This window comes from Rhinoderma darwinii, chromosome 6 (genome assembly GCF_050947455.1).
Source record: "Rhinoderma darwinii isolate aRhiDar2 chromosome 6, aRhiDar2.hap1, whole genome shotgun sequence".
NCBI classification, from domain to species: domain Eukaryota; kingdom Metazoa; phylum Chordata; class Amphibia; order Anura; family Rhinodermatidae; genus Rhinoderma; species Rhinoderma darwinii.
Window position 1 is genome coordinate 10,838,194 of NC_134692.1, and position 23,576 is coordinate 10,861,769.

General features: G+C 44.6%; 1 protein-coding gene across 1 annotated transcript in view; it reads left to right on the forward strand.

Annotated features, from left to right (window-relative positions):
* The first annotated feature begins 429 nt into the window (after window positions 1-429).
* The window catches only part of WNT10A (Wnt family member 10A), a 34,305-nt gene continuing 11,158 nt past the window's right edge, over window positions 430-23,576 (forward strand). The window contains exons 1-2 of the mRNA XM_075829112.1: window positions 430-1,011; window positions 16,980-17,242. Of these exons, the coding sequence (XP_075685227.1) occupies window positions 947-1,011; window positions 16,980-17,242 (328 nt within the window). The 5' untranslated portion in view covers window positions 430-946. The remainder of the gene's footprint in view (window positions 1,012-16,979; window positions 17,243-23,576) is intronic.

A 23,576-nucleotide genomic window follows, 5' to 3' on the forward strand; every position in this document is an offset into this window, starting at 1 on the left:
AGTCAATGGAGAAACGGCTCCGCTGCGGATTAACGCTGCGGAGTGTCCGCAGCGGAATTCAAGTTAAATTCCGCCACGTGTGAACCCAGCCTAAAAAAGCAGGTTGACAACCCCCTATAAGAACCGTAATGGCGGGAATATTGGTTGTCAGACAGCTTTCTCAGGTAAAACTATAACTAAGAAACAGGGGGAAGACTCAGGAACTATATTTACTGACATTTTTTTTTTATTATACAGGGAAATGTTGTTTAATGGAATCCTATGTAAGTGGTGGGTATCGTAAAGTGGGATAACTTGTGTGGCGAGTGGAATTCTTGCTCCTGTCAACAGATGATGGTAATGGAGGGAGGGACGGGGAAGGGGGGAGTGTGTGACTGTCAGTGAAGAGAGGGTAATTTAAAGAGGTGGAGAGTCACAGGGGAAGAGCAATGAGGCAGCATCAGAGCAGCTCACAGCAGGAGAGCGCAGAGTTGTGCGTGTGACAGCTCCCCTGCAGCCAGGAGTCTAATCATCAACTTATAGACAGCGGAGAGAAGCGTGCAAGGGGCAAAGCTAAGGAACCGGGGATCACAAGTCACAAGGAGAAGCAAAGAGGGATCCAGGGAGAAAGGGAAGACGCCGCCGGAGAGTGCCCTGAGGATTTCCACGGGAATACAAGGATTTAGAGGGCAAGCAGCAAAGATAGTACAACTTGGACCCGGGCACTGACCAGGACAGGGGACCTTGGGAATGAACTCCAGGGACCGCTGATCCCTACGCTGCTGTCACTAAACTCCTTGGAAGTGTCAGAGAAGAAAGAGACAACAGATCCGTGTGAGGTCTCCATCTAGAAAACTTCTCTCCAGCGGCAGGAGATGAACCTTGGAGACATCAATGAAATTAGGAAGCAGGGACGAGAGGGGTAAAGGGTGACGGGAGAATCCCAGACACCGGATAGAGCGGCACCATGGCACCGTGGCACCTTCCTGGCATCTTCACTATCCTGGTGGGACTGCTTCTCTCTCTGCAGAGGTAATGCCTGCTGACGAATGTAAAATATGGGATGTGGAGTGACACAGACATAGCAGAGCTGAGGTTGTCGTTTAACTGCATTCGTTGAGCATCCTTATGGCTCTCTAAGTTAAGATAATGCAGGAGGATTACATGCAGTCCTATGTAAAACGGAAGATAACACACTGGGAAATCATCATGAGTCACTCAGCTCTGCTTTATTTGGCTCTGTTAAGTGACATAGATGTAGAAGGACTGAGTTTGTCACTTAACTTTTTGGGGCTGCATCATTATGGCTCTCCGAGTTAACATATTGCAGTAGGTTTGGCTGCAGTCTCATGTAAAATTGCTCATAGTAACTCAGGTCAGGTCAGTAAGACACAGATATAGCAGAGCTGAGTTTATTTATCTTATTGGGGCTGCATCGTTTGAGCATCATGATGACTCTCTGAGTAAAGATAATGCCGTAGGTTTACCTGCAGTCCCATGTAAAACTACACATGCTCAATGTGAAATCATCATTAGCCACTCAGCTCTGCTTCATCTGACTCTACTAAGACAGATATAGCAGAGCTGAGTTTATATATCATATTGGGGCCGCATCATTTGAGCATCATGATGACTCTGAGTAAAGATAATGCAGAATTATTTGCAGTCCCATGTAAAACTGGGCATAGTTGAATGTGAAAATAATATAGAAAAACGTAAATCTGGCGCGTGGATAAATTGTCCAGGACGAGCGATAATTAGCGCCATACTCATAACTAGGGGTCTATGGTGACAGTACAATAGGGGTCATTTATCCAAATTCGTTTTTATTTCCAAATCTATTTCTAGTGTCCCGTCCCATTTCATAAATCTGTTCCTGCCTGAAAATAGGGAAACGTTTACATTACGCCTCGCCTTCATCCCAGTGCGCCAATTGTGATGTAAACAACAAGCGTCATCAGTGGATACAATATATCTTACAATTTTGGCGACTGCCTAACCACGCCCCTTTTTAGAAATGATGAGAACGAATGACATTATTGGCATTTGGGGATAAAAATTACGCAATTTATTGGCGAACATTACAAAATGATAATTTTTTACACATTTGCGCCATTTTTTGGTTGCAGACAGATGGATACATGAGTCGCTTTCTGCTCCACCAATCGGATTGTATATCGGATACAATTCTCAGATACTACAATTGTAGCAACCGGCAAAATATTGCCCATTTAGGCGCAAACGACGTTCCGACAACGAAGCAATATTGAAGCGTTCTTCTGATCGGTGGTCATGTGATTGCAAATCAACGGGCGGCTAGATGTGGAGAAATGATCAATCACATGGCGATAATTCCTTTTCAGAACGATTTACGTATGCGGTGTGATGGTAAATAAAGCGAATCGGCAAATCGGACGCATTGATTCGCTCATCTCTAATAATAACGGAGTCGCCATGTTGATTCGCTGATGTGAGCATTCTCAGTGGCCAGACTTCAAAGCCTCGCAGATACCTTGCTGGATCCAAACCACTAATTGTCCACGTCTTGATGGTGGAGAAGAATGCTGTGAATTCGACCGTCTGCTTAAATCGCCATTTACACGTTGAGATACAATGTAACGTTTCCAGATATGGCGGCTATCACCTTTCTGAGGAAAGTTATTTTAGCGGAATTCATTAATTTTTTTTGCATTCGCCACCTATTGACTATCATGTACATAAAAAAACGGAGTCGGTAAAATGTACCTTTTGCGCAATTTAATTTTTTTCCCCATTATAGTGAATGAGTGATTTATTAATAATGTATCAATTCTGTTCGGCTACAATAACAGGCGTTATATTATCGCCCCTGGGGACAAAGATGAACCCAAGGCAGCGGATTAAAGACCCCTGTATGGTTCCGGTATTATCGGGTGGGGGCAGGGAGACGTGATTTGACCGCGCGCCGCTTTGGAGTAAATATAATTGCATTAGGACAAGTAAAGAAAAGTCAAGTGATTAAGTCACATTACAGCGAATGGGGAGGAATTATAAGTCTCTTCTGGGATATTTCCGACATTAACCATTTCCTCACCAGCTGCGCTTTAGACTTTCAATAATTCTACTGGTCAAAAATTCTATTTAGCTTTTCTATAGGTTTATCTGTTCCTGGGAAAGCTGGGTGACAACCAATATGGCCGCTCTCCCTCAGGGAGCTCCTGAGAAATTGTGCAGAAATACATCCTTGGCAAATGATCTATCTACAGTTCTGGGAAAGCTGGGTGAAGAAGCTGTAATGGCAGCCATATTGACGTCACCCAGCTTTCCTAGACTCCTGCATGAGAAATCTATGCAGTGATATATTTGTTTACTCTCATATTACTGAATACCTCCGCAGACGTAACATTCATCAAGAATATGAGACCGCTGGAACAACCCTTTTCAAAGTTGTTAGGAAGCCATATTTTTTTTTAGCACCCAGCTTTCCTAGGATCCTGTATGAGAAATCTGTCTAGTTATGCAGTGATACATTCCCTGTTCCCATATAACAGCATTTGTCAGACTTACCATTCAGGAGACTAAGTAAGCTGGCTGATAACCCTTGTGAGTGTTGTAATGGTGACTGTATTGTTAATAACCCAGCTTTCCTAGAATCCTGTATGAGAAATCTCTCTGGTTATGCATTGATACATTCCCTGTTCCCATATAATGCAATAACTAGGCAGACTGACGATTCAGGAGACTGAGGAAGCTGGGTGATAACCTTTGTTGTTGTTATAATGGTGAGTGTATTGTTTATCACCCAGCTTTCCTAGGATCCTGTATGGGAAATGTGTCTATTTATACAGTGATACATTCCCTGCTCTCATATGACTCCATAACTAGGCAGACTTACCATTCAGGGGGCTGAAAAAGCTGGGTGATAACCTATTAGTGTTGTAATTGTGACTATATTGTTTATCACCCAGCTTTCCTAGGATCCTGTATGAGAAATCTATCTGGTTATGCTTTGATATCCCCTGACTCTATATTATTGAATAACTACGCAGATCTACTGTTTAGGAGTGTGAGAAATTGGGGCGATTTCCGTTTTTAAGGTCGCCATATTGATTGTCACCCAGCTTTCCCAGAAGCAGACAGCATATAATGACGGGGTCCATTGTTCTGTATGGCGAGACCCTTTGAACATTAGTCGCTGACAACAGGTTGTTGTATTCTGCCTCAGTCCAGGTAATGTATGATGGTTATGTGGAAGATCTGGTCACACCGGGAACCAAGACAATTACTGCGAGTTGTAAAACTGTCATCTTCTAAAATACAACCCGAGACTGCGCCATAACCAGTTTCTACAGTCGCCTCTCGGTATTTAGGATGATCCTGATACACTGCGCTGTACAACCAGGACCTGGAAACACTAATAAAAAACCCCTCCTGACCTAACACTTCTCACAGCTGAGGCTTTGTTACAATTGTATCCAGCCTAGACAATCCTCTGTGAGCTAAACACATCAGCAGCGCAAATCTCTCTGCTGTCCGGATTGTTTGTTACAATGTATCAGTGCAGGTAAAATGTATCAGCCTGGAGTCCAGGCTCACAGAGGATTATCTAGACTGGATACAATAGTAACAAACCCTCAGTGGTGAGAAGTATTCAGAATGTACAAGTTTTCAGCGTTTTTATGTAAACAATAATGTTCCTATTCACTAAAAACAAGCAGAGCTTTTGAAAATAGCAAAGTATATGAGAAAGTTGCAGCACTTTTCATTGTACAATCATTACACTTTATTAACATGAAACCACTTTAACATTTCATGAGGACATTATATTATCAGATGATTTTTTTCCCCCACGGCTGCCCGTACAACTTGTTCACAGAGTGTCACTCAGATTTCCTCGAGTCCTGAATGGCAGAGGTTTGGTAGAGCTGGTGGAGTAGTAATGGCAGCCATATTGATTGTCACCCAGATATTTGCAGCTTCACATGGGCTTATTCATGGCTTGGCCTGATGGTCCCCATCTTCCTCTGATCCTGCGGTGCCCATCATCCTCTGATCCTGCGGTGCCCATCATCCTCTGATCCTGCTATGCCCATCATCGTCTGAACCTGTGGTGCCCATCATCCTCTGATTCTGTGGTGCCCATCATCGTCTCAACCTGCAGTGCCCATCAGCCTCTGATTCTGTGGTCCCCATCTTCCTCTCATCCTGCGGTGCCCATCATCCTCTGATCCTGCGGTGCCCATCATCCTCTGATCCTGCTATGCCCATCATCGTCTGAACCTGTAGTGCCCATCATCCTCTGATTCTGTGGTGCCCATCATCGTCTCAACCTGCGGTGCCCATCATCCTCTGATCCTGCTGTGCCCATCATCCTCTGATCCTGTTTTGCCCATCATCCTCTGATCCTGCGGTGCCCATCATCCTCTGATCCTGTTTTGCCCATCATCCTCTGATCCTGTGGTGCCCATCATCGTCTGAACCTGCGGTGCCCATCATCCTCTGATCCTGCGGTGCCCATCATCCTCTGATCCTGCAGTGCCCATCATCCTCTGATCCTGATATGCCCATCACCCTCTGATCCTGATATGCCCATCATCGTCTGATCCTGCGGTGCCCATCATCCTCTGATCCTGCGGTGCCCATCACCCTCTGATCCTGATATGCCCATCACCCTCTGATCATGCGGTGCCCATCATCCTCTGATCCTGATATGCCCATCATCGTCTAATTCTGCTTTGCCCATCATCGTCTGATCGTGCGGTGCCCATCATCCTCTGATCCTGCGGTGCCCATCATCCTCTGATCCTGCGGTGCTCATCATCCTCTGATCCTGATATGCCCATCATCGTCTGATCCTGCGGTGCCCATCATCCTCTGATCCTGCGGTGCTCATCATCCTCTGATCCTGATATGCCCATCATCGTCTGATCCTGCGGTGCCCATCATCCTCTGATCCTGATATGCCCATCATCGTCTGATTCTGCTTTGTCCATCATCCTCTGATCCGGATATGCCCATCATCGTCTGATTCTGCTTTGCCCATCATCGTCTGATCCTGCGGTGCCCATCATCCTCTGATCCTGCAGTGCCCATCATCCTCTGATCCTGCGGTGCCCATCATCCTCTGATCCTGCGGTGCCCATCATCCTCTGATCCTGCGGTGCCCATCATCCTCTGATCCTGCTATGCCCAGTCTATCCCCGAGGTTCATGTACACCTAATGCATTGCTGTAGATCAGTGAGTCATCACAGTGTATAGAAGCAACTGTTCAATAACTAATTCAGCTCTGCTACATCTATTTATTGTGGATTACGGTGTCCCCCTTTCTCCATCACGACCCCAGGTAGGGATAGAAGATAAGGGGGGTAGTACTTCTGTGGGCACTGGTAGTTCACAACCCATTTGTGGTGTTAAAGATTATTCACTGTATGACGTTGATATTTGGCTTTGCATAGTAATATATTATAATATAATAGTTGTATAGTAATATAATTTAGCACCGTATGGTACCCTTATGTGTTCACTATATGGTACTATTATGTAAGCACTATATGGCAGTACTATATGGGCACTGAATGGCACAATTATTTAACCCTGTATAGTGGTATGACTGTATAGCCCTAATATGTGTTCATTGTGTACTATCATGCAAGGACTGTATAGTATTATATGGCACTATTATGCAAGGACTGTATAGTATTATATGGCACTATCATGCAAGGACTGTATAGTATTATATGGCATTATTATGCAAGCACTGTATAGTATTATATGGCACTATTATGCAGGGACTGTATAGTATTATATGGCACTATTATGCAAGGACTGTATAGTATTATATGGCACTATTTGGCAAGGACTGTATAGTATTATATGGCACTATTTTGCAAGCCCTGTATAGTATTATATGGCACTATTATGCAAGCACTGTATAGTATTATATGGCACTATTATGCAAGCACTGTATAGCATTATATGGCACTATTATGCAAGGACTGTATAGTATTATATGGCACTATTATGCAAGCACTGTATAGTATTATATGGCACTATTATGCAATGACTGTATAGTATTATATGGCACTATTATGCAATGACTGTATAGTATTATATGGCACTATTATGCAAGTACTGTATAGTATTATATTACACTATTTTGCAAGGACTGTATAGTCTTATATGGCACTATTTTGCAAGGACTGTATAGTCTTATATGGCACTATTTTGCAAGGACTGTATAGTATTATATGGCACTATTTTGCAAGGACTGTATAGTCCTATATGGCACTATTTTACAAGGACTGTATAGTATTATATGGCACTATTATGCAGGGACTGTATAGTATTATATGGCACTATTATGCAAGGACTGTATAGTCTTATATGGCACTATTTTGCAAGGACTGTATAGTCTTATATGGCACTATTTTGCAACGACTGTATAGTATTATATGGCACTATTTTGCAGGCACTATATGATAATATTATGTTTGCACAGTATAGACACTTATGTGTGCGCTGCATGGAGCTATTATCTAGACACTGTATGGATCGTATGGCACTATGGCTGCTCATTATTTCCCTCTTTCTAGAGGGGGCCCCCAATTATGTTTTAGCCAGAGGTTGGCACCGACCGCCATCCGGCCTGGCATGGGAATCGTTGCACTTTATCTCTCCTGTACTCAAGTTATAGATGTTTTTATGTAATGAAAGTGAAACTTCGACAAAGGCTTTTAAGACACATGGAAACAGCTGCCGTTCTGAAATGCCTTTTAAATAAATGAAAGATTTTTGCTAAACAAAATATTTTGTCTTATACTGTACATGAATAGACAGACAAAAGCAGCCGGGACCCTGGTAATGACTTGTGTCTATAGAGGGGGAGGGGCAGACGCTTTTATCCTGTCTTGAATCACCTAACGAAAAATAAGGCGACATGGGAGTCAGGTCGGCACGTGAGGTATCCCGTTTGTTTTTATTATGTATTTACTGGCTCAGTACAGGCGCATATAATGCTCGGTCCCCCTGACCCACAACATGGAAGAAGTGACAAACTGAGCGTACCAAGATCTATGATCCCAACTGATTCCTACATATTGAAATTCAGGGTCAAAGAGTTGTGTCCGCTGTGACCCCACTGTGCTAAAATAATACCGCTATACAGTGCCCACATAATAGTACCATATAGTGCCCACATAATAGTACCATATAGTGCCCTCATAATAGAGTCATATAGTGTCCACATAATAGTACCATATAGTGCCCACATAATAGTGCCATATAGTGCCCTCATAATAGTATCATACAGTACCCACATAATACTACCATATAGTGCGCACATAATAGTGCCCTCATAATAGTATCATACAGTACCCACATAAGTGCCATATAGTGCGCACATAATAGTGCCATATAGTGCCCTCATAATAGAGTCATATAGTGTCCACATAATAGTACCATATAGTGCCCACAATAGTGCCATATAGTGCCCTCATAATAGTATCATACAGTGCCCACATAAGTGCCATATAGTGCCCACATAAGTGTCATAGAGTGCCCAGATAATAGTTCCATATAGTGCCCACATAATAGCGCCATACAGTGCCCACATAATAGTGCCATAGAGTGCCCACATGATAGTACCATAAAGTGCCCACATAATAGTACCATATAGTGCCCACATAAGAGTACAATATAGTGCCCACATGATAGTACCATATAGTGAACACATAATAGTACAATATAGTGCCCACATAATAGCACCATAACACTATGAACACATAACATGCATTCCACCAATGCTTAAATGGTTCTGGTAAATTACCAAGCACCATGGCCCCTTCATTCTGGGAATCAATGTTTTGGGGGGTCCTGTAATCCTGAAAATTCGATAGACTGGCATCAAATTTGTCTCGTGGGTGTCAGACTATTGGACTCTTGCTGTATAATTGTTAGTGTGTAGCATTTCTGTCAATATCATGGGTTATTTACTGGACCAACAGATACCAGTTCTTTATTTTGCGGTTTAGAGTTTTACAGGAGCTACAGATATTACTAAATTATATACAGAACTATCGCTACATAGCGGAGCACCCTGAACATGAGCGATCCGAAAGGAATTGTCACCCTGTATTATAGAGTCCTAGTTGGCAAATTTGATGTATCCAGTGCTATGAGGAAGAGACGTCTGTTACTGTAGATCTATGAGGACGAGACGTCTGTTACTGTAGATCTATGAGGAGGAGACGTCTGTTACTGTAGATCTATGAGGACGAGACGTCTGTTACTGTAGATCTATGAGGAGGAGACGTCTGTTACTGTAGATCTATGAGGAGGAGGCGTCTGTTACTGTAGATCTATGAGGAGGAGACGTCTGTTACTGTAGATCTATGAGGAGGAGACGTCTGTTACTGTAGATCTATGAGGAGGAGACGTCTGTTACTGTAGATCTATGAGGAGGAGACGTCTGTTACTGTAGATCTATGAGGACGAGACGTCTGTTACTGTAGATCTATGAGGAGGAGGCGTCTGTTACTGTAGATCTATGAGGAGGAGACGTCTGTTACTGTAGATCTATGAGGAGGAGACGTCTGTTACTGTAGATCTATGGGGATGAGACGTCTGTTACTGTAGATCTATGAGGAGGAGACGTCTGTTACTGTAGATCTATGAGGAGGAGACGTCTGTTACTGTAGATCTATGAGGAGGAGACGTCTGTTACTGTAGATCTATGAGGAGGAGACGTCTGTTACTGTAGATCTATGAGGAGGAGACGTCTGTTACTGTAGATCTATGGGGATGAGACGTCTGTTACTGTAGATCTATGAGGAGGAGACGTCTGTTACTGTAGATCTATGAGGAGGAGACGTCTGTTACTGTAGATCTATGAGGACGAGACGTCTGTTACTGTAGATCTATGAGGAGGAGACGTCTGTTACTGTAGATCTATGGGGATGAGGCGTCTGTTACTGTAGATCTATGAGGAGGAGACGTCTGTTACTGTAGATCTATGAGGAGGAGGCGTCTGTTACTGTAGATCTATGAGGAGGAGACGTCTGTTACTGTAGATCTATGAGGAGGAGACGTCTGTTACTGTAGATCTATGAGGAGGAGACGTCTGTTACTGTAGATCTATGGGGATGAGACGTCTGTTACTGTAGATCTATGAGGATGAGACGTCTGTTACTGTAGATCTATGAGGAGGAGACGTCTGTTACTGTAGATCTATGAGGACGAGACGTCTGTTACTGTAGATCTATGAGGAGGAGGCGTCTGTTACTGTAGATCTATGAGGAGGAGACGTCTGTTACTGTAGATCTATGAGGAGGAGACGTCTGTTACTGTAGATCTATGAGGAGGAGACGTCTGTTACTGTAGATCTATGGGGATGAGACGTCTGTTACTGTAGATCTATGAGGAGGAGACGTCTGTTACTGTAGATCTATGAGGAGGAGACGTCTGTTACTGTAGATCTATGAGGACGAGACGTCTGTTACTGTAGATCTATGAGGAGGAGACGTCTGTTACTGTAGATCTATGGGGATGAGGCGTCTGTTACTGTAGATCTATGAGGAGGAGACGTCTGTTACTGTAGATCTATGAGGAGGAGGCGTCTGTTACTGTAGATCTATGAGGAGGAGACGTCTGTTACTGTAGATCTATGAGGAGGAGACGTCTGTTACTGTAGATCTATGAGGAGGAGACGTCTGTTACTGTAGATCTATGGGGATGAGACGTCTGTTACTGTAGATCTATGAGGAGGAGACGTCTGTTACTGTAGATCTATGAGGATGAGACGTCTGTTACTGTAGATCTATGAGGACGAGACGTCTGTTACTGTAGATCTATGGGGATGAGGCGTCTATTACTGTAGATCTATGAGGAGGAGGCGTCTGTTACTGTAGATCTATGAGGACGAGACGTCTGTTACTGTAGATCTATGAGGAGGAGACGTCTGTTACTGTAGATCTATGAGGAGGAGACGTCTGTTACTGTAGATCTATGAGGAGGAGACGTCTGTTACTGTAGATCTATGAGGAGGAGACGTCTGTTACTGTAGATCTATGGGGATGAGACGTCTGTTACTGTAGATCTATGAGGAGGAGACGTCTGTTACTGTAGATCTATGAGGAGGAGACGTCTGTTACTGTAGATCTATGAGGACGAGACGTCTGTTACTGTAGATCTATGAGGAGGAGACGTCTGTTACTGTAGATCTATGGGGATGAGACGTCTGTTACTGTAGATCTATGAGGAGGAGACGTCTGTTACTGTAGATCTATGAGGACGAGACGTCTGTTACTGTAGATCTATGAGGACGAGACGTCTGTTACTGTAGATCTATGAGGAGGAGACGTCTGTTACTGTAGATCTATGAGGAGGAGACGTCTGTTACTGTAGATCTATGAGGAGGAGACGTCTGTTACTGTAGATCTATGAGGAGGAGACGTCTGTTACTGTAGATCTATGAGGACGAGACGTCTGTTACTGTAGATCTATGAGGACGAGACGTCTGTTACTGTAGATCTATGAGGACGAGACGTCTGTTACTGTAGATCTATGAGGAGGAGGCGTCTGTTACTGTAGATCTATGAGGACGAGACGTCTGTTACTGTAGATCTATGAGGAGGAGGCGTCTGTTACTGTAGATCTATGAGGAGGAGACGTCTGTTACTGTAGATCTATGAGGAGGAGACGTCTGTTACTGTAGATCTATGAGGCTGAGACGTCTGTTACTGTAGATCTATGAGGCTGAGACGTCTGTTACTGTAGATCTATGAGGAGGAGACGTCTGTTACTGTAGATCTATGAGGCTGAGACGTCTGTTACTGTAGATCTATGAGGAGGAGACGTCTGTTACTGTAGATCTATGAGGAGGTGACGTCTGTTACTGTAGATCTATGAGGGGGAGACGTCTGTTACTGTAGATCTATGAGGAGGAGACGTCTGTTACTGTAGATCTATGAGGAGGAGACGTCTGTTACTGTAGATCTATGAGGAGGAGACGTCTGTTACTGTAGATCTATGAGGGGGAGACGTCTGTTACTGTAGATCTATGAGGAGACGTCTGTTACTGTAGATCTATGAGGACGAGGCGTCTGTTACTGTAGATCTATGAGGAGGAGACGTCTGTTACTGTAGATCTATGAGGGGGAGACGTCTATTACTGTAGATCTATGAGGAGGAGACGTCTGTTACTGTAGATCTATGGGGATGAGACGTCTGTTACTGTAGATCTATGAGGAGGAGACGTCTGTTACTGTAGATCTATGAGGAGGAGGCGTCTGTTACTGTAGATCTATGAGGACGAGACGTCTGTTACTGTAGATCTATGAGGAGGAGACGACGTCTGTTACTGTAGATCTATGAGGACGAGACGTCTGTTACTGTAGATCTATGAGGACGAGACGTCTGTTACTGTAGATCTATGAGGCGGAGACGTCTGTTACTGTAGATCTATGAGGATGAGACGTCTGTTACTGTAGATCTATGAGGATGAGACGTCCGTTACTGTAGATCTATGAGGAGGAGACGTCCGTTACTGTAGATCTATGAGGAGGAGACGTCCGTTGCTGTAGATCTATGAGGAGGAGACGTCTATTACTGTAGATCTATGAGGAGGAGACGACATCTGTTACTGTAGATCTATGAGGCGGAGACGTCTGTTACTGTAGATCTATGAGGATGAGACGTCTGTTACTGTAGATCTATGAGGATGAGACGTCTGTTACTGTAGATCTATGAGGATGAGACGTCTGTTACTGTAGATCTATGAGGATGAGACGTCTGTTGCTGTAGATCTATGAGAAGGAGACGTCTGTTACTGTAGATCTATGAGGAGGAGACGTCTGTTACTGTAGATCTATGAGGAGGAGACGTCTGTTACTGTAGATCTATGAGGAGGAGACGTCTGTTACTGTAGATCTATGAGGAGGAGACGTCTGTTACTGTAGATCTATGAGGATGAGACGTCTGTTACTGTAGATCTATGGAGAAGAGACGTCTGTTACTGTAGATCTATGAGGAGGAGACGTCTGTTACTGTAGATCTATGAGGAGGAGACGTCTGTTACTGTAGATCTATGAGGAGGAGACGTCTGTTACTGTAGATCTATGAGGAGGAGACGTCTGTTACTGTAGATCTATGGAGAAGAGACGTCTGTTACTGTAGATCTATGAGGAGGCGTCTGTTACTGTAGATCTATGAGGACGAGACGTCTGTTACTGTAGATCTATGAGGAGACGTCTGTTACTGTAGATCTATGAGGAGGAGACGTCTGTTACTGTAGATCTATGAGGAGGAGACGTCTGTTACTGTAGATCTATGGGGATGAGACGTCTGTTACTATAGATCTATGGAGAAGAGACGTCTGTTACTGTAGATCTATGAGGAGGAGACGTCTGTTACTGTAGATCTATGAGGAGGAGGCGTCTGTTACTGTAGATCTATGAGGACGAGACGTCTGTTACTGTAGATCTATGAGGAGGAGACGTCTGGTACTGTAGATCTATGAGGAAGAGACGTCTGTTACTGTAGATCTATGAGGAGGAGACGTCTGTTACTGTAGATCTATGAGGAGGAGACGTCTGTTACTGTAGATCTATGAGGAGGAGACGTCTGTTACTGTAGATCTATGAGGATGAGACGTCTGTTACTGTAGATCTATGAGGATGAGACGTCTGTTACTATAGATCTATGGAGAAGAGACGTCTGTTACTGTAGATCTATAGACAAACACAATCCAACCAATCTAACAACACAAACTCTTGTACTAGAAGTATTGATGAACTGAAACACATTTGTAGGGAGGAATGGCCCAAAATTCCTCATCAATGTTGTGCAATTCCTTTTTGCAGCTACAGGAAACGTTTGGCGGAGGCGACTGCAACTAAAGGAGGATCTACAGGTTATTAAATGTAAGGGTTCACTTACTTTTCTATCTGCACTGTGGCTATTTACTCAATGTGGTCAATATAAGACATGAACAGTACAAGTGTTTGTGTGTTATTAGATTAGTTACATTTTGTTTGTCTATAATTGTGACTTCGATAATAACCAGACACATTTTATTAGTAAAGGGGGTTTTACACTGGGAAATTATCGAGCAAACGCTGGATCATCTGCTGGTCGTAATGTTCTAAAAAAGTAAAATATTATCGTTGTCGGCGGCGCATCTTGGTGTGTAAACAGGGAGACGCGCTGCCGACATGATGATAATGTAATGGAACGAGCGATCATAGTAACGACCGCTCGTCCCCATCCATAGCCCCGTGTGACCGGAGCAAATGACTGCCGATTAACGAGCTGTCCCGTTGATCGGCGCTCGCTGCACCGGTGAAAATCGGCCGGTGTCATAGTCCACTGCGCTATTGCTTCCGGCAAAATGACGGATCCGGTGCACAAAAGAGACAAACGGAAACCACGAGCACCGGATCCGTCACCATTGAAATCAGTATCACTTAGTAGTCTGATAAAGTTGATAATGTGATAACGCGTGTGGGGTTAGTGATGGTGGCGAGATAACGAAGAGCGGGCTGAATAGAAGTTGACTAACGCAAAGTTGAGGTGTAATATCTTTAGTTTAGATAGAAATTCCAACAAAATAAGAGGAGAAAGTAGCACTTTTAATTACCTTGTACACCCCTCTGGCAGTACAAGGGTTAAATGGGGGGGTCAAGCAATCAAAACCGGTTTTGGAGAAGGTTGCGCAGGAACGTGTAGGACCTGCACACATCACCCACATCAAAGTGAAGCTCCTGAACCACAAGGCTGCACCTCCTTTCATCAGAGACCACAGGTCTCCCCCTCTCCACGTGTTTGGTGCTCACAATGGAAATTAACTTTGGAAATGTGAACTTGTGGCCCGTTCTGAGGGGCGAGGGCACGACGAAGTGTAAATAAAATATGTCACAAGTAAATTGCGGACGGGAAATGTATCAGAGGCTTCGCTTTGATCAGAAGAACACAGGACGTGGAGGGATCACTGGCTATTTTTGGCTGGACTCTTGTTTCATCCGCTGGGGGAATGGCCTCACTTTGATCTAAGGGCCATGAATACAATAAAACAGCGAGCATGGCCGGGGGTACAAACTTATCCCATGTACCCCTGTAAACTGAGAGCGGTGATCATAGTGCAAGCTGCAGCCAGGTGTGAGAGTGGAGAGCATGTCAGGTCAAGTGCGAATCCTGTACAGTCAGCGAGCTGCAGGTCCCGGCATTGTAATGTTGTCCTTAGATACATCATAGAAGATCCACAGAAGGCTTAGATACACCTGCTACAGCAGACAGTATCACACATGATAGGCCCAGATACAACAGATCTACAGACAGTGCCATACATAGGCTTAGATACATAGGCTCAGCAGACAGTATCACATATGATAGACATATATACATATGCCAACCAGACAATAACACACATTATGGGCTTAGATACACTGGATCATCAGACATTATCTCACATAATAAGCTTAGATACATTGGCTAAGCAGATACTATCAGATATGATAGGCTTAGATACATCAGCTCAGCAGACAGTATCACACATGTTAGGCTTAGATACATCAGCTCAGCAGACAGTATCACACATGATATGATTAGAAACAGCAACTTAGAAGACAGTATAATACACAAGAGGTTTAGAAACACATGCTCAGCAGACAGTATCACAGATGACAGGCTTAGATACACATGCTCAGCAGACAGTATCACAGATGACAGGCTTAGATACACATGCTCAGCAGACAGTATCACAGATGACAGGCTTAGATACTTTGGCTAAGCAGACAGTATCAGATATGATAGGCTTAGATACATCATTCAGCAGACAGTATCACACATGGTAGGCTTAGATATATCAGCTCAGCAGACAGTATCACACATGATTGGCTCAGATACACGTGCTCAGCAGACAGTATCACACATGATTGGCTCAGATACACGTGCTCAGCAGACAATATCACATATGATGGGGCCTAGATACATTGGATAAGTACACATTATGACACATGATAGGATTAAATACATCAGCTCTGCAGCACAGTATCACATGGTAGACTTAGATACATTGGCTAAGCAGACGGTATCAGATATGATAAGCTGAGATACATAGTTCAGCATAGAGTATCACATATTATAGGCTTAGATACATCGGCTCAGCAGGCAGTTTTACACATGATAGGCTTAGATACGCAAGCTGAGCAGACTACCACACATGGGCTTAGATACACATGCTAAGCAGACAGTATCACACATGCTAGGCTTAGATACATTGGCCAAGCAGACAGTATAACACATGAGAGGCTGAGATACACTTGATCTGTAGACAGCATGGAAGAGAACGACTAATAATTCATAATTATCGGGTAATGCTGCCATTCTTCGTTTTTTGAAGTGGGATTTTTGTTCTAATTTTTTTTTTCAGGCTATACAGACCTGTCACCGACAACCTGAAAAGTATTTAAAATATTATATTATTACTGGCGATTGTCCAGGGGGCACATCCCTGTTGTGTTTCCCCGGCACCTGCAATTTTTCACCATAACGTGTCGAACTTCCTTCAACCCGAGAATCCCGTCTGAAAGAGACATAATTATTTTAATGGCGCAGAGGCAGCACTTGTGAAGAAGACACCTTGGGGCTTGTATAGATAAAAGCCAGAGATGTCTGCACAATGTCAGGCAGGGACAGGTAAAGGAGCAGGATTGATATGAAATTTACTAAACATTCCAGGTAAGTAGGAGCTAAGATCACGGACGGTGAAATAAAGAGACAACGCATTTCATGTGACCTCATTCAGGCCCCTGTATCTCCTCATTTGTTAAGCCATCAACAGTGACTTGTACACAATGGCTCGATTCTTACCACCAGGTGTTTGTGTTTAATACTGTCAGGTGAGACAAGCCTGCATACCGCCACGGCCTGTCAATCACAGCGCGGCTCAGCACAGCTATATAAACTCATAATCTGGGCAACACTGTATTCCTAACCCTTCTTCTCCTTCCATTTCGGCATTTTTTAGATCATTGACCAATGAGATTCTGGGCCTGAAGATACCACCGGAACCGGTGCTGAATGCCAATACGGTTTGTCTGACGTTACCGGGCTTGACTCGGCGTCAGATGGATGTCTGTATGCGTCATCCAGATGTGGCAGCGTCGGCAGTCCAGGGAATACAGATCGCAATCCATGAATGCCAGCACCAGTTCCGAGATCACCGGTGGAATTGTTCCAGCCTGGAAACCAAGAATAAGATTCCGTATGAGAGCGCCGTGTTCAGCAGAGGTGAGCGCAACGCGTTTATAGCATTAGGTCAAGGTTACCCTGTTTAATGGAAGATCTGCGCAAAAGCAATGGTCATTGATGGCGTCTTTTATTGTTTGCTGCCTGCAGTATTTATGTCAAAGACAATGTTGCAGGATGACGCAACTCTGCAACATTGTATTTCATGGACAGCCCACTGATATTATAGGGACTGTGTAATACTTTATTTATTGGAACGTTTTTGATTTTCGGCGGATTAATGAATAATTTGCTTACTCCTGAGCAGGAGCATAGCTATACGGGGTGCAGGGGTAGCAGTCACACCCAGGCCCTAGTATCCTAGGGGGCCCAAGGGGCTCTCTGCCATATAAGAAGATATCAGTTTTGTAAATGGCACATGGTAGATGTGGGGCCCTCTTATAGATTTTGCATTGGGGCCCAGGATTTGCAGGTACGCCTCAGTTCTTGAGCGCTCCTGGATGGACACAGGATTAGGTGACATGTGGAGCGCATTCTTGTGCAGCAGACACACCTATCAGTTATGGGAATGACCTGCGGCTCTCCATTCCTGGGTGACAGCACATCTGTGTCTGCAGCGTTTGAAGGGCGATCTGACTGTTGTCTTCTAATCTGATCTCTGCTCTACGAAGAAAAACAAAGATATGTCTGCTCCCAGGTAAAGACCACAGGTCGCTCCCTCATGTCCTGTGTAACCCCAGGGATGACCTTGACCCCAAAGTGCACTATCGTTTTTTGTTTATTAGAAGAGCTCCAAAATTCTTTGACGTGATGATTTGTCTACAAGGCGAGCTAGACTGGGAAGATCAGAGCCAAAGGTGACGGAAACCCGCAGGAGCGGACGAGCAGCAATACAGACCCACAGGAGCGGACGAGCAGCAATACAGACCCACAGGAGCGGACGAGCAGCAATACAGATCCACAGGAGCGGACGAGCAGCAATACAGACCCACAGGAGCGGACGAGCAGCAATACAGACCCACAGGAGCGGACGAGCAGCAATACAGATCCACAGGAGCGGACGAGCAGCAATACAGATCCACAGGAGCGGACGTGCAGCAATACAGACCCACAGGAGCGGACGAGCAGCAATACAGACCCACAGGAGCGGACGAGCAGCAATACAGACCCACAGGAGCGGATGAGCAGCAATACAGAGCCACAGGAGCGGACGAGCAGCAATACAGACCCACAGGAGTGGACGTGCAGCAATACAGATCCACAGGAGCGGACGAGCAGCAATACAGACCCACAGGAGCGGACGAGCAGCAATACAGATCCACAGGTGCGGACGAGCAGCAATACAGATCCACAGGTGCGGACGAGCAGCAATACAGATCCACAGGAGCGGATGAGCAGAAAAACAGACCCACAGGAGCGGAGGAGCAGCAATACAGACCCACAGGAGCGGATGAGCAGCAATACAGACCCACAGGAGCGGATGAGCAGCAATACAGACCCACAGGAGCGGACGAGCAGCAATACAGATCCACAGGAGCGGACGAGCAGCAATACAGACCCACAGGAGCGGATGAGCAGCAATACAGACCCACAGGAGTGGACGAGCAGCAATACAGACCCACAGGAGCGGACGTGCAGCAATACAGATCCACAGGAGCGGACGAGCAGCAATATAGACCCACAGGAGCGGACGAGTAGCAATACAGACCCACAGGAGCGGACGAGTAGCAATACAGACCCACAGGAGCGGACGAGCAGCAATATAGACCCACAGGAGCGGACGAGTAGCAATACAGACCCACAGGTGCGGACGAGCAGCAATACAGACCCACAGGAGCGGATGAGCAGCAATACAGACCCACAGGAGTGGATGAGCAGCAATACAGACCCACAGGAGCGGACGTGCAGCAATACAGACCCACAGGAGCGGACGAGCAGCAATACAGACCCACAGGAGCGGATGAGCAGCAATACAGACCCACAGGAGCGGATGAGCAGCAATACAGACCCACAGGAGCGCACAAGCAGCCCTCCAAGTGTCAGTGTGTCCTTATCCTGTACCCCAAGTGTGTGTCATTATCCTGTACCCCAAGTGTCAGTGTATCATTATCCTGTACCCCAAGTGTCAGTGTATCATTATCCTGTACCCCAAGTGTCAGTGTGTCATTATCCTGTACCCCAAGTGTCAGTGTGTCATTATCCTGTACCCCAAGTGTCAGTGTGTCATTATCCTGTACCCCAAGTGTCAGTGTATCATTATCCTGTACCCCAAGTGTCAGTGTATCGTAATCCTGTACCCCAAGTGTCAGTGTATCGTTATCCTGTACCCCAAGTGTCAGTGTATCGTAATCCTGTACCCCAAGTGTCAGTGTATCGTTATCCTGTACCCCAAGTGTCCGTATTATTGTCTTGTATCCAGTCTATTTTTTGCCATTGTTCACATATGAGAAGTGATTTGTATGTTCTCTTAGCTGTAGTATAAATCAGATCGCTGCGCTGTGGGTGTCACTTCTTGGGTGTAACAACTTTGTCATCGCACTTTCTGGATGTTATTCTTAGGTGTTTCGACTTTCCTGCCAAGTTGTCGGTTTTATAGCAAATCTAATTTGTTACTACTGTAAATCAACCACTTTCCAGTTTACAAGGTGCAGCACAATGAAGTGATATACATTATATTATATACACACACACACACACACACACACACACACATATATATATACAAACACACACACATATATACACACACACACACACACACATATATACAAACACACACACACACACACACACACATATATACAAACACACACACACACACACACATATATACAAACACACACACACACACACACACACACACACACACACATATATACAAACACACACACACACACATATATACAAACACACACACACACACACATATATATATACAAACACACACACACACACACACACACACACATATATATATACAAACACACACACACACACACACACACATATATATATATATATATATAACTTTTTTGGTTCATAAAAAATACACAGAAATACAACATCGCCATTTAAGCTCAAAATAAAACTGTTGGTCTATCCAGTTAAGATAATGCTAAATAGAAGAGTATATCTGAAAAAAAAAAAATAATTAATAAAACATGCCAAACTCACCCATCCCCCCTCCCCACCCCATTACTATATGGGAGCTCCTGGCCATTGAAGGCCCCCAGTGGTTTATAGTCAGGATTTTACAGCTTCATGTAAGGGGTCATCTTCTGGACCCCCATATTGAGAGTTCCCTGATAATCTTCTTTCTCACTAGAGGTTTAGTTAGTTCTGTCCTCATTGTAATAAAAAAATCATATTTCTATGTACTGACTTTCATGCTTATACACAGCAGCCAATCTGAACAAGCACCATAGACTCCAATAGACATTGCAGAGTAGCAAAGCTAAAATAAAAAAAGCCAATACTGAAGAAAATAAATACCGGCAAACATCACCCAAAAGTGATTTATGAACAATGTACAGTATAAAGGCATTCTCTGGTGACTGCTAAAGATAGGCCATCAATATTTGATTGGTGGGGGCCCAACCTTCAGGACCCCTCCCAATCAGCACAATGATGGGGTCAGTTTACACAGACACAGCAGCTTGTGCCCCCCTCATTGTGATGATTTGTGGCGGTCCTGGAGGACGACCACCACAAATCAAACATTGAAGTCCTATCCTAAGGAGAGTCCCAAGGACCTACATACCATAGAAGAAGACCATGTGGTTACTTCGGGGCCCTTGGAGAGAGAGGGGCCAGTACTGGTTGCTCCCATCCTCTTTGCTGAATTCTCCTCTCCAAAGAAACTGCATTGTTAGCGAATAAGGGGTCAGGAAATGGCCGGGGAGTCATTAGAAGGGTGAGGAGGGCAAAAATAAGAACTATAACGGGGGTCCAATTTTGAGCTTTGCTACGGGGCCCCTCTCTTCAATGTTCACAACTGGACAGGCCATCAATGTTAAACCCCTTTAAGACTACAAGTGGAGTTCTGCTTTAAAGTATCTTCGGACAGTAGGTAGAATTGCCCTTTAAGTGTTTTATCTGCTATTACTTGAGCTGGAGAACAGGTCTTCTCTCCAGGGAGGAGGTCAGCGGAGGAGAGGCGGAGAGGTGTGAACAGAGACACCGTTTAGCTTTCGCCGCCTGCTCACACTTAGCGGCGGACAGATGCTGGTGGGTCCTCGGTAATGGCTCGGCGCTCCTCTGGGGACGATGGTTTCTGTACAGAATGTGCTCGTAAGGTCATCAGCCCAAATCAGAAGTGACAAGGTCTCCTCAATATTTAATCCCTTTTTCCCACTTCCTCACCATCAGTCCAGCGGTGCGTGTGGCTCGCTGCTGAATAATTTGTGGCTCAGATATTTATACACACAGAAGAAAGTCGTTCCTTCGCATCCTGCGTATAAGATCCGCTCGTGATCTCAGATGGGGACGGTCCCGAGACGTAGGAACAAATTCTCCAACAACATAGAACGGCCGCGCATTTATTACCTACAAGTCAATGGATTTCTACCGTGTGAGTCCAGAAAGGTTTATTCATTTTATGTAAAAAAGGCTTAAAGGGGGTGTCCAGTTTAGAAAACCCAACGTCATACACCCTATTAGGGAATTCTGAGTAATAAAGGGGGGTCCTCAGTCAATCTCTTGGAGAGCGGTTACATAGAGCGTCTCTAGAGGACCTGTCCTGTCCTGTATTACACAGACAACACATTGATATGAATGGACACTGTGTAATACTTAATTTCCCCTGTAGAGGTGCTGCAGGGAAACTGAACCCTTACTGCCAGGTTTCCCCACAGATCACAGCTGATCGCTGGGGGTCCTGGTGATACTTTATGATCAGTTTATTATCAAGGGACCAGAATCTAGAGATTGTCCACAGCGGAGAACCCTATTTAATGATGGCATAATGAAAAGCTTTGCAACTTTCTAATATACTTTGTGTCTCAATTCCTCACAATTTTAAAAATCTCTGCTTGCTGTTTGTGAATGGGAACATTCTTGTTTACATCCAGAGGCTCAAAAACCTGTCCTGACCGAATACTTCTCACAACTGATGGTTTGCTACGCTTGTTTCTAGTCTAGATAATCCTCTGTGAGCTAAACAGTCCGGGTTCCAGACTGATACATTGTAACAAACTCTCTAGGAGAGAGATTTGTGCTGCTGATGTGTTGAATTTACAGAGGATAATCCAGATGGGATACAACTGTAACCAACCCTCAACTGTGAGAAGTAGGTGTGTGTCTGGATGTATACAAGAACGTTCCTATTCACTGACATCAAGCATAGATCTGTAATGTATCTTGCCACTAGATTGAGTTCTATGTGTGTCTCCCACATTGATTGGCAACAAATACTAGGCGTACGCAGAGAAGACCGAAGAGATGGACATATATTTACCGAGGATTTCCTAATTTCGGGGGTCAACGCTCTTGAAGTCCATTCAATTCCTTGTCATCTTCTACTATCTGTATATATGTATTTTATTATATACATTAACCTTGTATATGACCTTCAATCGGCTCCGACATGGATGTGCAGAAATTCCGCAATCTCCTTACTTTCTTTACACTCCTCACACGAGGTTATTATTTTTTCCAGGAGACAGAAGGTGTTTGGATGAATTGCGACAAGTTGGGATACGCGGTTGGTTTTCAGGCAGGTTCACCCTCAGTTTAGGTGGAGTTTGGATGGAGGAGGAGGGGGGGGTATGTGTTGGTTGGATAGGGGAGACGTGTTGGGGCCGGTAGACTGGGGAACATGCGGAAGGACGGCCTTGGCTCGCTCTCCAATCACTTTGCACGGGAAGGTTGGTAAACAGAAGAGTCGATAAAGAGGATTAATGGAAAGAATGTCATCCAAAGCGCTGCCAAAACCCGAAGAAAAAAAACAACACGTTCTGCCGCGCCGACCATCAGGCGGTAAAACGAGACGAGGGAAGACCACCACAGCTTATTACACTCCGGTATCGTTATACAACCAGGAGCGGAAACATCACAACGTATGAGCTGCAAGATGGAGAAACATTGGAGACGATCTGCTCCAACTTGAACCTCGTCAGATAAAAATCTAAGACTCGGCCCGGAGCTGCAGATCTGAGGGGAATCACGTGGCGGCGGCTGACAGATGTTAATATAATGTCATGTCGACGTGTAATAAGGGAAGGAATTCATATGTAAAGTTATTCATCCCCGAGGCACATTCACTAATAAAAGCATTTACCAAATTCCAGCCCCATTTTATTATTAGTGGGGGCCTGTGACCCCCACTGATTGCTAAAACGAAGGAGCCATGGGAGTCACAGACAAATCTCAGAGACAT